Source organism: Octodon degus, unplaced genomic scaffold (genome assembly GCF_000260255.1).
Source record: "Octodon degus isolate 3935 unplaced genomic scaffold, OctDeg1.0 scaffold00059, whole genome shotgun sequence".
In the NCBI taxonomy this organism is placed as follows: Eukaryota; Metazoa; Chordata; class Mammalia; order Rodentia; family Octodontidae; genus Octodon; species Octodon degus.
The window spans coordinates 12,589,853-12,603,473 of NW_004524635.1; the positions used below are offsets into that span (position 1 = coordinate 12,589,853).

The 13,621-nt window shown below is 47.1% G+C and overlaps 1 protein-coding gene across 4 annotated transcripts in view; it reads right to left on the bottom strand.

Annotated features, from left to right (window-relative positions):
* Positions 1–512: 512 nt before the first annotated feature.
* Osbpl10 (oxysterol binding protein like 10) overlaps positions 513–13,621 on the bottom strand; it is a 314,690-nt gene continuing 301,581 nt past the window's right edge. For 2 of the 4 annotated variants that reach the window (XM_023718519.1, XM_023718518.1), the window contains exons 9-12: positions 12,474–12,660; positions 8,713–8,895; positions 3,770–3,923; positions 1,671–1,782 (exon numbers count right to left, since the gene is read on the bottom strand). In XM_023718519.1, coding sequence (XP_023574287.1) covers positions 1,738–1,782; positions 3,770–3,923; positions 8,713–8,895; positions 12,474–12,660 — 569 coding nt within the window. In that variant the 3' untranslated portion in view covers positions 1,671–1,737. Of the gene's footprint in view, positions 1,783–3,769; positions 3,924–8,712; positions 8,896–12,473; positions 12,661–13,621 lie in introns of all 4 variants that reach the window. The other 2 variants (XM_004634215.2, XM_004634216.2) reach the window with 2 other exon arrangements.

Here is a 13,621-nt window from a genome sequence, read left to right on the forward strand (position 1 = left end):
GATTACAAGGGTGTGCCACCAGGCCTGATTTAACTTACATGTCTTTTTTTTTTTTTTTTTTTTTTTTGCGGAACTGGGTATTGAACTCAGGCCCTTGCGCTTGCCAGGGAAGCGCTTATTCCACTGAGCCATCTCCCCAGCCCAAAGTATCTTTTTTTTTTTTTTTCTTAACCGGGGATTGAACTCAGGCCCTTGCTCTTGCCAGGGAAGCGCTCATTCCACTGAGCAATCTCCCCGGCCCTTAACCTACATGTCTTAAGACTATGGTCCTGAACAGTCTTACTTTATAACTTCTGGTAAGAAACTGCTTATGAAACATTCACTAAATGAGTCTTATGAACTTATCAAAAATTACCCATAAATAATATTTACCTGGTAGATTTTTAAATGTGCTTAGATCACACAGAATATCCACATCAATAATGAAACAATATCTAACCAAGAATTTAAGCTCACTTACAGCCACCAATATATGAGAACTTTTGAATAAAACAGACACAGAGACAAGTATAGTATTTAATCGAAATATATTTGTCTAATATCTACAAAGTGTGAACAAGTGGGCTTAAGAAAGCAGACAAAAGGCACAAAGTTCATTAATACTACAGAGAAGCATTCATGCTACTGGATTTCATAAATATCACTGGAGTGGCACAGTAAAAAATAAATTAAGCATTCAGCAAAAACCCAATCATTTTTCCCTTGCTTTCTGTTTTGGTCGTGTCTTTGACCTCTTTTGTGAAGGCCAAGGACTGAAATCAACTGAAACCACAGATGTATGTTCTAGTCACAGTGGCTTTCTTGCAGAGTGTGAGTCAACCCAGACAGGTGCACTTAGGAACAAAAATCCACAGGAAATTCTTTCCCGTTCCTCAAACTAAATACAAGATTGAGGCGGTGGTTGTGCGTGTTCTGTATGTGTGAAAGAATTTAATTTCTAAAGCCCTTTTTTCTTCATAAAAGTAGTGAGATCACTATATGATTTGTTTTATGCTGTAAAAGAAGCAACTTCTGAAAAATGTATGACTGGTGCTTTGTGCATGAGAAACTGTTGGAAAGATGGGAAATACACTCCCAGTGGATCCCAGCCCTAGGTTCTTCCAGAGAGGAGCCATCCCGGAAGGCTCTGGCACTAATTTCCATCAGCTCCGTACCTATCCCTGTCATTCAGCCACAGAGGAGTTTCTATTTCTTGAGTGTGGACAAACAAAACACTGAGGTGAACAGAGAGGTGAAAATCACAATAATTATGAAATTATTGCCACCCACACTTCTACCAGCAGTGAGCCACTTTCTGCTACAGGAACATTGGTTGGGCCATGCCAATTCAACCCTCATCTTGACAGGAACTGACTAAGTGAAAACATCTTTTAAGTGCAAAACATTTTTTGGCAAAGTGAAAAATAGAAAACTTCAAACCTCATTGATAGAAAGGAACTCATGATTACCCCTTCAGCCTGGGTGAGTGCAGTATTTACACGTGTAGTAATCTCAACAGATATGTACATAGTGCATGTGTGAACATATACAATGTCACATGTGCCCCAAATGGCTCTTGAATAAATTTAATCCTCTAGCAGAGTCTGGATTAGCATTCTTCACAGTATATAATTTCTCTGAAACCATATCTTAGATGCCAACAAGAATTCTCAGTGATTGCCAACAGAACCTTGATACTGTACCACTTTAATTCCTACAAAACTGGGCTCTTTAGGAAAACTCCACACCATCACCCCATCAATGTGCCTTCCAGAGAGGGTTGAAGTATACCCAGCCATCACCCTGAAAGACAAGGAAAAAGGTATTACAGAAAACCTTTCAGCAGGGCAAATGAGAGAGAGAAGTCCAACAGGCACCCCAGGCTCTGAAGAACCAAAGCAACACAGTGGACATCCAGGACTTCCACTGACCTATGTTCATCTCCCTTGTTCCAAATACTCTCCACCCAAGCAAAGCCAGTGGTCTCACGGCCCCTCCTCTGCCTGGGTACTTTCAGGGCTCAGATGATCTCCTATCGTAGCATTTCAGGAAGACACCCCATGAAATGACGAAAATAAAAGGGCATGTTGTCGGTCTATATCAAGATTATTTCTTGGCAGAAAAGCACTTTGAGACAATGGGGTAAGAGAAAGAGTGACTGGGTGAATGGACAGGGAAAGGAAAGGTACAGGAGGATGTGTATACGATCTGCGCAAGCCTGTGACTTCACAGCTCACCATCCTGGAGGGGACCTCGACCTAAGACTCTTCAGCAGGTGGTAGTCACAAATAGATTGGCACATTAAAGAACACCACCCATCAATTATCCACTAAGAAAAAGCCAAGGATCAAAATAGTACATACAACCTAGAGCTACACCAGTAAGGGATATATTAAGGTGATTTTTATGTTTCACATGACCCCAGGCCTTCTGTTAATGGAACCACTGGCTTTTATTAAGCCTAAAGAGAACTGTGTTTTTTGTTACCCTTTACTGTACTATTTCCTCAAAACTGAAGCACACTCACTGTTTCCAAGACAAAGGAGCCATCTTACTGACGCAGCCTGTGAGGGTTGAACTTCACTTGGACAAGGGTCCCTGTGGGGGTTCCCACCTAAGGGACCCTTAAATGCACAGTCTCCTCAAGGGGACTTCCTGTTGGAATCAGTGTCCGTGGCTTCCTGCTCTTCATCCTAAATCCACCTTCAAAACATTCTATGGCCAGCTCACCCACAGACTGTGTCTCAGCCACATGTGCCACAACTGACCGTTTGTTACCAATGAAAGCGCTAAATTTTTAAACTTCGTACTAGTGTCCTTGTAGCAGAAAGCAGAGACTAGCAGCATCTGTGCTAGAGAACGCTTCATGGGTACATTCTGCTTGGCTCCTGGGATTTAAGGTTTTTAAAAATACTTGATACAAAATTTTTTTTAAAAAATTAATTGATATTGTACAAACATCAGAGTTCTCATTTTTAAAAGTCCAGATTTCTGGTTTCTCATGAAGACTTGGCCCTCACCAACGTGCAGGTGAGCAGCACCCTGCCTTCAGTAAAGCTTGGCGTGTCTGCCTCATCCCAGGCTGGCCTGCCTCTGCACCATGGGGCTCCTGAGGGCCTACCTTACAAAGAGCGGGCCTACATTTTCATACCTATCCCCGGTATGTTTCCCAATGGCTCCACCAGCAACCTCAAGGGCCTCATGTCTCCACCGGGCCAGTGGGGAGGTACTCGTGTGGATAGCATTTCTGCCTTCCAACAGCACTTTACTAAGTGGCAGTTGCTCTTCAGGCAAGTGGCCCACCCTGGTAAGTCCTCAGATGTCCAGCCCCTAAGGCCCAAGAGACAAAGCCCAGCTCATTCTGTAGCACGAGGGTCCCAGCCCACCCAGGTGCAGAGGCCAGAGTGAGGCACTTCCCGACTGATTTGTACAAATGGTGAACGGGTCACAGTATTCCTAGACAAAATAGTCACCAGGTCTGCAGTCCCTTCCTGTCCCTCCCCAGCAGGCTAATGGGACTTTCTGAAGGCAAAGGAAAGAGGAGACATATCAGTTGTTCAGTTCTGCCCTCAAGGTGGTTTTAGGCCTCGAGACATTACTACATATAGTGTTGCCGAAAGTTTGTTGTGAATTCTGGTCCAAAGTTGAACAGCTAAGCTGTCTCCAGTTGATCCCAGGATCTCTCTGTCCCCATTTACCTAAACTGCTCGGTTGGAAAGAAAACCCCATCTGCCTGTCACTTGGTACAAACTCTCTCGAGGGCAAGAGCCCAATAAGGGGTGGAGCTTACCTCTTGGATAAAATATTTCGGCTGCCATGGAGTGCGGAGGCTCTCCCGCTTCCGTTCCTCTATCCGCTGCTTCTCCTCCAGCCGTCGCTTCTGCTCAGTGGCTGCATCGATGTCCCCTAGGCGCAAGTATCGGGTCACCTCCTGCCAGAGATTCCTGTGAATGCAGAGTGGCAATAATCAGGCAGGGCCAGGGGTGGGAGGATGGTGAAGTGACCCGAGCAGGGACAGGGTATCCAGGCAAGCTCCCTCTGGGGTAGCTCAAAGCCCCAAGAGCCAGTGTTTGGACCCAGGCACCTGGCTCTGGGTCCATGCTACATGCCTTCAGGGTTTCCCCCAAAGCACACCTTTCTCCGGGCTCTGAGGTTTTGGAGACCAAATCTACCATAACAATGTAAGGCAGTATACTACTGCTACTACACCAACAGCAGTGACAGCAGACTTTGACATGCTGTTTACGGTACCATACACTTTTCTAAGCATCTTATACACATAATTTCATTGAATCCTCATAAGCCAGTGATAGAGGAAATTAATATCCACATAAGTTTAAGTGATGGACCTTCCCACACAGCAACCGGCAACCGGGAACTAAAGAAAAAGATTGACCCTGATTGTGATTGTGATTGTGATTGTGATTGTGTGTGTGTGTGTGTGTGTGTGTGTGTGTGTGGCACAGGACTTGTCATCCGCCCCAACATGTACACAAAAAGTTACTTCTCTGTCTTGTTCACTCAGAAAAAAGGCCGTCGAGACTGGCTTGTGTCTGCCATGCAGCTATGCGGCATCCCCCCTTCAGGACTTCCCAGGACCCGATCTACACTCAGAAGAACAGCCTGTTCCACAGGCTGAGATGCAGGATACTATCAGCCATATGCCTCTTCACTTCAGTATGTCAGAAGTCACCCTTTTCATTGGTGCAGGCCTCCAGGGAATGACCCTCTGCGCCCAGGGCAAGGGAAGGCTCGCTAGCTCCACCCCCTCCACGGGGTGCTCAAAGGCTTAGCACAGTACAAAGCCTGGACTGTGGCAGCCTCGCTGGGTCCAAGAAGGGTAGTAGCTCTCCAGCCATCCAGGCAGAGCACGCAGCACCTTCTGAAGAAAGCTGATGCTGAGGGTCACGCTCTGGCTGTGAACTCCTTTCCTACCACTCAGACGGCAAGGAGCAAACGCTGCGGAGCTGGGACATAGAACCAGGTGTAACTGGCCTCACAGCTTTTGCTATTTTCAGTGTGGGTATTGGTACCTGACTTAGGAGCAAAGACTCCATCCACAGGTGACTGGCTAAAGAAAATGTAGCCCACATACACAATGGAATATACCTCAGTCATGGAAGAAGGAAAGCCTGCTTTTGCCAACGACAGGAATGCACTGGAGAACACTACATGATGTCAGGTCAGCCAGCACAGGAAGATAAGCAGTGCACATTCTCCCTCATATGTGGAAGCTTAAGAAGTTGAGTTTATAAAAGGAGAGAATAAAACAACGGCCATCAGTGGCTGGAAAGGGGGGCAGGGGAGTTGGGTAATGGGTACCAAAACAGAGTAAGAACGAGTATTTCTAACATTCTACAGCACAGTAGGGTGATATATATTGCAAGTTATTATATATTTTATAAAGACCTAGAGAAGTCAAAGGTTTCAAACGAAAATAGTTGTTTAAGAAGGTTGAAAGGCCAATGACCCTGACTTGATCATTACAATATATATATATAAGGATCACACTGTACTCCATTAATATAAAAAATAAAGAAAAATAATTGGACTGGGAATGTAGCTTGCCTAGCATGCATGAGGACTAACTCCATCAGAGGAGAGACATACAGACTGCCCAAAGTAGTGAAGTGAGGTAAGGAAAGGAACGGATGTGGGGATGAGGGACAAAGGGGCAGCCAGGGTGGCACTCCTGTCTGGGGAAGGACTTTCATGACAAATCCCATGACAGAAGAGTGGCCTAGATTCAGAGTGCAGAGACCCCCAAGGAGGGACAGTGGTGGTATAGAGCCAGCCCCACCTACAAACAATGGCTCTACCCAAACACAAGAACCACGAAGGGAGTCACCTAAGTGTGAGGAGGGTAGTGGGTGAGGTCTCACCTGGGCAAGGCTGTAAACACGAGCTAAATGACAGAAAGTCAAGGAAAAACAAAAAGAAGCCAAGGGAGTCTTGATAAGGGGAAAGCCAGCACGGCCCAGGGCAGGCAAGCAGCAGCGGCAGGGCTGTTCTCATGGGGCACCAGCGCTCCCATTACCTCTGCGGCCCTGAGGGCTCTGTCCCAGGCCAGAGCCTTGATCAGGGCACTTTCTGGACATGAGGAACAGACAGAGGTGTGGGCTAACAGGGAAACATCTTCACTTCACCCCTAACACGGCAGTGGTTCCCTTCCCAGAGGACTAGCTGGAGACTGGAGGCCTCACCAGGGCTGGCTCCACCGTGGTGACCGAAACAGCTGGTCTACTGCACACCAGTCCACTCAGCCAGGCTGATGGCCCCTACCTTTAGCCCTGTGGATAAGGCCTAGGGCACCCAGTGGAGACACGGTGGGTGCAAGGGAGCCCTGGGGCCAGCCCATCTCCCTCAAGGCTGTGCCCTCCACAGGACACAGGGTGTGGTGGCTCCATCTCGCTACAGCTTCACAGTTCTATAAAGTACATGTGGGCAAAAGGAGCCAACACCCTCCTCTCTTAATCTAGAATCACACCCCTACTCTGGGCTAAAATCTGGGTTCCCTGGGGCCAACAGAGGCAGCAGAGTCATAACAAGGAGGAGCTAAGCTGCCCTCGTTCCTCGGCAGAACAATGGCGGTCCACAGAGTTTGGCTCCCAATGGCCAATGAGGAAACAGGTCCGGCACAGCAGAAAGCACGGGGACCTGGATCTGGGTGAGGTTGCTGTCCTTACAGGTAGCTTTCCCTTTCTGTGCTATTGCTGCCCTATATGCTGGGGTAAAAAGATAGCTGGAAGAGTTTGTGGCCTTTGGACGCAGAGATGTTACAGTCACTGTCCTCAAACAAACGACAATAAAAAGCATACTAATCCTACAACAGAGCTAAAGCTCCACAGATACTGAAGCTGTTTTCAATAAACCCAGTGATGACATATTATTTATACATGCTGTTGTATGCCTGTTTTGTTTCTACTTAATAAGCACTCCTTCCATTTGGTTGCAAAGTCTTCCAGTAATAGTCTCATCTGAAATCACTGTAACCCTACATAATACTATAAAGTGTAGCTTTTAGATTATAGCAGGGGCTGGCAAATCTTTTCTACAAAGGACCAGACAGTAAGCATTTTAGGCTTGGCAACTCCCATTTTGTGGTTCTACCTGTGGAGGACCACCCGAGCGACTGTCCTCAAAGGAGGAGCAACTGTCTCCATTTTGGCTGCACCCGACACAACTAGCCAGGACTTTTCCTCATCCCTTCCATGCACTGCAGACTGGCCCAGCGAGGGTGCTCATCTGCAGTCTCTGAAGCAAGGCGGCGGGATGACTCCCTCCCAAACAAAACCTGCGTGTGTGAGCTGGGACGAAGATGGCCAGAGAGCCACGCTCCGCCAGCGTGGCAGGGATCAAGCCTTAAGATGAGACCCTTTGGCTTCCCAGGGCATAAGAGATTACACATCAGAGCTAAGGCACCAACCTCAAAACGTTAGATGCTATCATGCAGACTACTCTTTCTGCAGGTCCTTCTCTCTGCATACTGCAGAGGTGATTTCAGGCCTCCTCCCTAGCCCAGCCTGTGGCGCTCACCTACTTCCTGCCATTCTCAGTCACTCATCCTCAAGCCACTGCCTTCTTCCCGAATTAGTAAAACCTGTGCTTGGCCCTGGGTTGGGGCTTTTGTTCTGGATATCCATTATCCTAGCTGGACTTAACGCTATTCTTGCCGTGAATTACACTGGAAGTGGTAGATTAGAATTAACTCGCTAGGATTCCAAGAACGTTTCCATGGACTTATGAACATAAACTTCCCAGATGTCAATAAAGACTGGGGGCTCGGGAGATAGCTCAGTAGAGTAAGTGCTTGCCTGGCAAGCGGAAGGTCCTGAGTTCAATCCCCAGTACTGCAAATAAACAAATAAAGACTGGGAAGGACTCGGCTGTAACAATACCTTGTAGCAGGAACACAGCCATATGCCATGTACAGCTAGGAACAATGTGGGCTCTGTTAAAAAAAACACTTCACAAAATCCATGATGGGATGACAGCATAGACTAAAAAATTAAAAGGGCATATTCCAAGAAGATTCTGCTGTGTACCTGCATAAACATCACTTTAAAAAATGCTACCTTAAGTAGCTACATAATATTCATTCCACAGGGTAGATTTTCCAAATGTTGGGCAGGTAAGTGATTTCTCCTTCATTTCTTTGTGGTTTAGGTTTTTTATTTCTTAAAAATAAAAGTTTAAAATCTTTTAGGAATTTAAGAATTTTCCCTCAGAATAGATTCTGAGAAGTAATTATAAGAATCCACAAATTCAAAGCTACTGACTGATTCATTCAGATAAGTTACATAGACCCTGGTTTTTTTTTTTTTTTTTGTTGTTGTTGTTTGTTTGTTTGTTTTGTTTTGATTACCTTGCTAATCTTGCAAGGAAACAAAAAAGTATTCTGGCTTCACGGCACAGTTCTTTGGTTACTGGCAACTTTCAATACTTCATTCTAAAATTAAACTACTCCTCAGCTGAGCTAACCAAGCTTTAGCCCCAGCATTAGAGATCTGCCAGGGACTTCCTTTGCTGCCCGCCCCAAAATGCAGCCCAACCAAAGCCCCCAAATGCCCTGCTGCTAAAGGAGGCTGGGGCTAGGGCTCGGGTTGGGGCTGGGGCTGGGGCTCGGGCTGGAGCTCCAATGGCCCGTGTCCAGCAGCTGTGCCTCCAAAGCTCTCGCTCGGCGCTCAGTCCATGCTGAGGGGCAACGCTGAGGGTGCCAGGGCCAACTCCCACCTGGACTCCATGGGCCCCTGCTTCTCCAGAGGCCTGATCTTCTTCGGGTACACCAGCAGGGTGGTTGTATCAATGACTTTGGTTTCCCCGTTGCTGTAGGTGAATTCCAGCGTGCCATTCCACTCCCCGTGAGCTTTGCAGATGATAGTGTTGGTCGGATTGTGCTTTACTTCAGCTGTGACCCTGAATGAATGGAAGAGTAAAATCAAAAAAGCTGTCAAAGGGGCGCTTATATTTAGAGATTTTTTTTAGGGGTGTTGGGGAAGGAGGAATTATTTTTTACAGTCTGACCTGAAGACTAACTTTTAAAACATGATCTAATATCCTTGATTAGAAAAATTGGTGAAATCTAATAAACTCTGTAGATTATTTAACAGCAAAGTAACAATGTTTCTTCTTTTAGGAAATGTTCACAAAATGGTTATATAAGATGTCATCACTGCAACTGAAAGAAATCAAGTAATTCAGAAAAAAATACACTGTTTTCTCCCAACTAGCACCTAACATCCACTATCACCACTCCTGTTCAACATAGTACTCAAAGAATTAGCAAGAGCAATTAGACAAGAAAAAGAAATGAGAGGGAGATGTACTGGAAAGGAAGAGGGCAAGTTATTGTTGCTTGTAGTGACACAGTTCCTTTTATGTGGGACACCTCTCCCCAAAAAACACCAAAAGACTTCTGGAATAAATAACCAAATTCAGCCATGTAGAAGGTCACGACATCAACACACAAAATCAATAGTGTTCCTCTAAACCAGTGATGACATTATTGAGAATGAAGTTAGGAAAGCAAATACTCATAAAAGCAACAAGAAAAATTAAATCCTTAGAAAATAACTAACCACGGAAGTAAAAGACCTCTACTGTGAAAATTAGAGTTCTCTGGAAAGGAAAACTGAAGAGGACATCAGGATATGAAAAGATGGCTCTTGTTTTTGGATAGGCAGAACCAATATACTCAAAATGACCAATCCAAATACCAGGAGCATTCTTCACAGCTAAAAAAATCAATTCTAAAATTTATATGGAGCCAAAAGAGACCCCAAAAGCTAAAGCAATCCTGGGTAGACAAGAGCAAAGTGGGAGGCCTCACGTTCCAGACCTGGAGTTCCATTACAAAGCTTGGGTGGCACAGCACTGGCGCAAAGCCAGACATGAGATCCATGGAACGTGACACAAGATGCAGAAACCGCCCCAGGCACTTTCAGCTATCTCATCTCTGATGAAGGGGACAAACATACACACTGGAGGCAAGCAAGCCTGTTTAATAAATGTACCGGGAAAACTTACCATGTTTTAAATAAACTAAAATCAAAATGAATCAGACTTGTTAGAAACAATCTGTTGGAAGATAAAACAGGTAAAACCCTGGAAGTCATAGGTGTAGGCAAAGGCTTGCCAAACAGAAGCCTGGTCACATAGAAAACAGTACCAAGAACCAATAAATGGCATCTTATAAAATTAAAAAGCTTCTTACAGTAGAAGAAACAACCAACAGAGTGAAGAGACAATCTACACATTTTTTTTTTAAAAAACCTTCCAGCTACTCCTGAGGGCTAGTAATATAAACGAGTGCAACCACTCTTAATTTATGAGGGACTCTTCGGTGATACATTTCTGGAATCTACCCCAGAAAATAAGAGGCTCTTCTGTTTGTTAGAGTAAACTCCTTCCTGTGGCCACAGCCTGCTTCCCTGCTCTGACATGACGCACCTGTGAGCTTGGGCGCTGCTAGTGATTTTCAGTTAAGCCTCTTCCCCCTGCAGGCACCCACCCCCAGTGCTGATCACACGCCTGGCAGAGTGTGACCCACTATGGAAATCAATACCAAGATGTCTTAAAAAACTAAAACTAGATATCCCACTTACTATGCCCCTTCTAGGTCTTTTCCTGAAAGAATTAAAGACGCCACACTACAGTGACACATGCATACATACAGCAGCTCAATTTCTAACAACTGAAGCTTGGAAGTGGCCTACACATCCATCATAAATGGAAAAGAAAATGTAGTAATTAAACCCAAGGGAGTAGTGCTGTGCCACAGACAGACAAATGAGTCGTCTGTAGAAAAATGGACGCACCTTGCGACCATAATGCTACATGACATATACCAGACAGATGAGCTGAAGGATCACATGGTTTCTCTTCCATGAGAAACAAAGAGAAAAATAAAAGGCAATAATAAATAGAAAGATTCATCTTTCTCAACTGGGAAAGTGATCAAATGCTGGAGGAGAAGGGGAGGAAAAGGAATTAAGACATGTTTTGAACATGTAGCAACTCCCTACAAAAAATGTAAACATTATGTACTGCAAATATGTACAAAAATGTAACTTTGTGGTGCTACATTTTAACCACAAGAAGGGCACATAGGAGCATGGGGAGAGCTTCTCCATCTTAAATAGGACAGTCCTGAAGGTGACCCTAACAGGGCTGCTCACAATCCCAACAGAACTCACGCTGCCCTCAGGCAGCCACCCGCCCCCTGCATCCCTGAACACCCTCCCTGATGGTCAAGCAATGCCCAGACCACCCAGACCGTATTGCACCGCAGCAGTGGCCAGAGGGACCGCCTTTGATCTCTCTTTCAAAGGCCTTTGTGGACACTGCCGACTGCTCTCCCCCCGGCCCTGTCTGAGGGTCTTTCCCAGGTCTCTACTCTAGCTAAAGGCGAGCAGACGCCCAGCTGCATCCCGCCTTCTGTTTTCTGCACGGCCTAGGCAACAGCAGAAATGGGAAGCTGCTCTAGAGCAGCCCAGGCTAGGAACCAAGGCCCTCCTCATGCAGCCCCTGCTCAGGCTGAGTTTAGTTTCTAGATCCAGGCTTGGAAGCTCTTTGCCCGAGCCTGACAGCCACGCTAGCTCCTAAGCTGTCACGGTGAGGCTGCAGGAGATAGAGGGTACCAGTCATGAGCTGGAACAAGGACCATGCTGCCCCTCCCAGTGGCAACTGCAGACCTCTATGCTTCAGCTAACTTCTGTGTATTTCAACAAGCAACATGGAACCTGGAAGAACTACACATGGTCAGCCCTTCTGTGCAGAGGGTGCTGGGTCCTGCTGTTCACACCAGCGCAGTCCGAGGAAGGGCACGGATGCAGGCCAGCTCACATGGCGAGTCTGCTCAGGACAGCCCTGAGAACTTGCTTCCTTAAACTCTCCTTCAGTTTAAGCTTCTAAAAGGAAAGGAATGGTCCCATCTTGGGCACAAGACACAAGAGCCAGGAGAGTTAACTGAAAACCATGAGCAACGCCCAAGCTCACAGGACATGTCACATCAGAGCAGAGAAGCAGGCTGTGGCCACAGGAAGGAGTTTACTCTAACAAACAGAAAAGCCTCTTATTTTCTGGGGTAGATTCCAGGAATGTATCACCGAAGGGCCCTCATAAATTAAGAGCAGGGAAGGTTCCCAAAAACTGCCCTGTGGAGGGGGCAATGATGTGCTGCTTCTAAGAAAGGCCTGCTGGCAGCTACGGGATACACACTGCCAACCCCAGGATCCCAGCAAGCTCAGGCAGGAAGCTAGCCAGCTCGAGCCCAGCCCAGACAACTTAGCAAGACCAGGTCGCTAAATCAAAAATAAGAAAAGGGTTGGAGCTGAAGCTCAATGCAAAACCCTGGACTCAGTCCCCAGTGCTGCTTGAGCTGGGGTCCTTATTTTGACTTTCGCTTCAGCCCACCTCAGAACTCAAGCCCCTAGTGAGGAAGAGAAACTCGGCACTGCGGTCAGACGAAGCCAGCACCGCCCTGGCCGCCCTACCTGTGCACCTTCCCTCCGTAGAAGGGCTTCGTGTGGAACGTCACCGTGGCCGAGTACCCAGTCTTGGCGCAGCTGATGCTCACTTTTCCTCCGAGCTCCACCCACGGAATGGTGAGGATGGACCGAGCGTAGGCGCTGGGCAGGGTGAAGACGTAGTCCTCCCCGTGCTCCAGGAGCCTCAGCACACCTCCAGGGAGAGAAGGGGAAAATCAGACTGGCCAACACGCACACATGCTCATGCTCGTGCAGGAAAGGGGCCACAGGGATCCGAGACCCGCAGACCTGGACCAGGAGCGCCTGCCACAGAGCAGCCTCCTCCCTCTGAGGGGCCCACCCCCCAGGGGCTTGGTCACATGCCTGGCAGAGCACAGGATGCTGAGATGACAACGCAAACAAGACAGGCTCAAATTCTACCCTCGGGGAGCAGAAGAGAGTGGTAGATGCTAATCGGTCACCCAACAAGGAGGCCACCAACAGGAAGATTGGCCAGAAAAGGAAAAGTCTTTCATGAGGAAGGGACAGAGGAAAAAGAGCACATGCAAAGGCCCTGTGGAGTGCGCAATGGCCTGGTGAGCTTGTGGGGGCTAAGTGAGAGCCCCTGTGCAGGGTAGGAGGAGGTGTGTCTGACCCTATCACCAGGGGTGAGAGTTTGGCTTATAAGCTGCTACAAAGTATGCCGAGGAGTTCCACATGTATCTAAGAGCAAGAGACAACTGTAGTGGTTCTCATGACATCAGAAAAATCACTGCAGATGCCTGTCCCCAACTACCTACAGTGGGAGTGTGACACAGATCACTCAGCTACCTCCAGGTTGAGAGTTCTCCAACCTAGGATCAAAGGTCTGGGTTTGCCTGCAGCTTAATCCTCTTTTTATTTAAAACAGACAAACAACCAAACCCTGAGAATTAGGTGGATTTGTCTACACTCCCAGGGCAAAAGAAGTTGCATCAAGGTTGGCTTGACCATCCCACAACATACAGACTCCCAAGGCTGCCGTATAGACATGCGGAGGACCTCTTGCACACACTCCATGGGGCTCAGCTTGGGCCAGCCCACACCATTACTAAGGGCACTAGAAGCCCCAGGAAGGGCAGGCAGTCTGTCCCGTGGCCAGGCATTCACAGCACAGGTGGGTCGTGACATCCTCT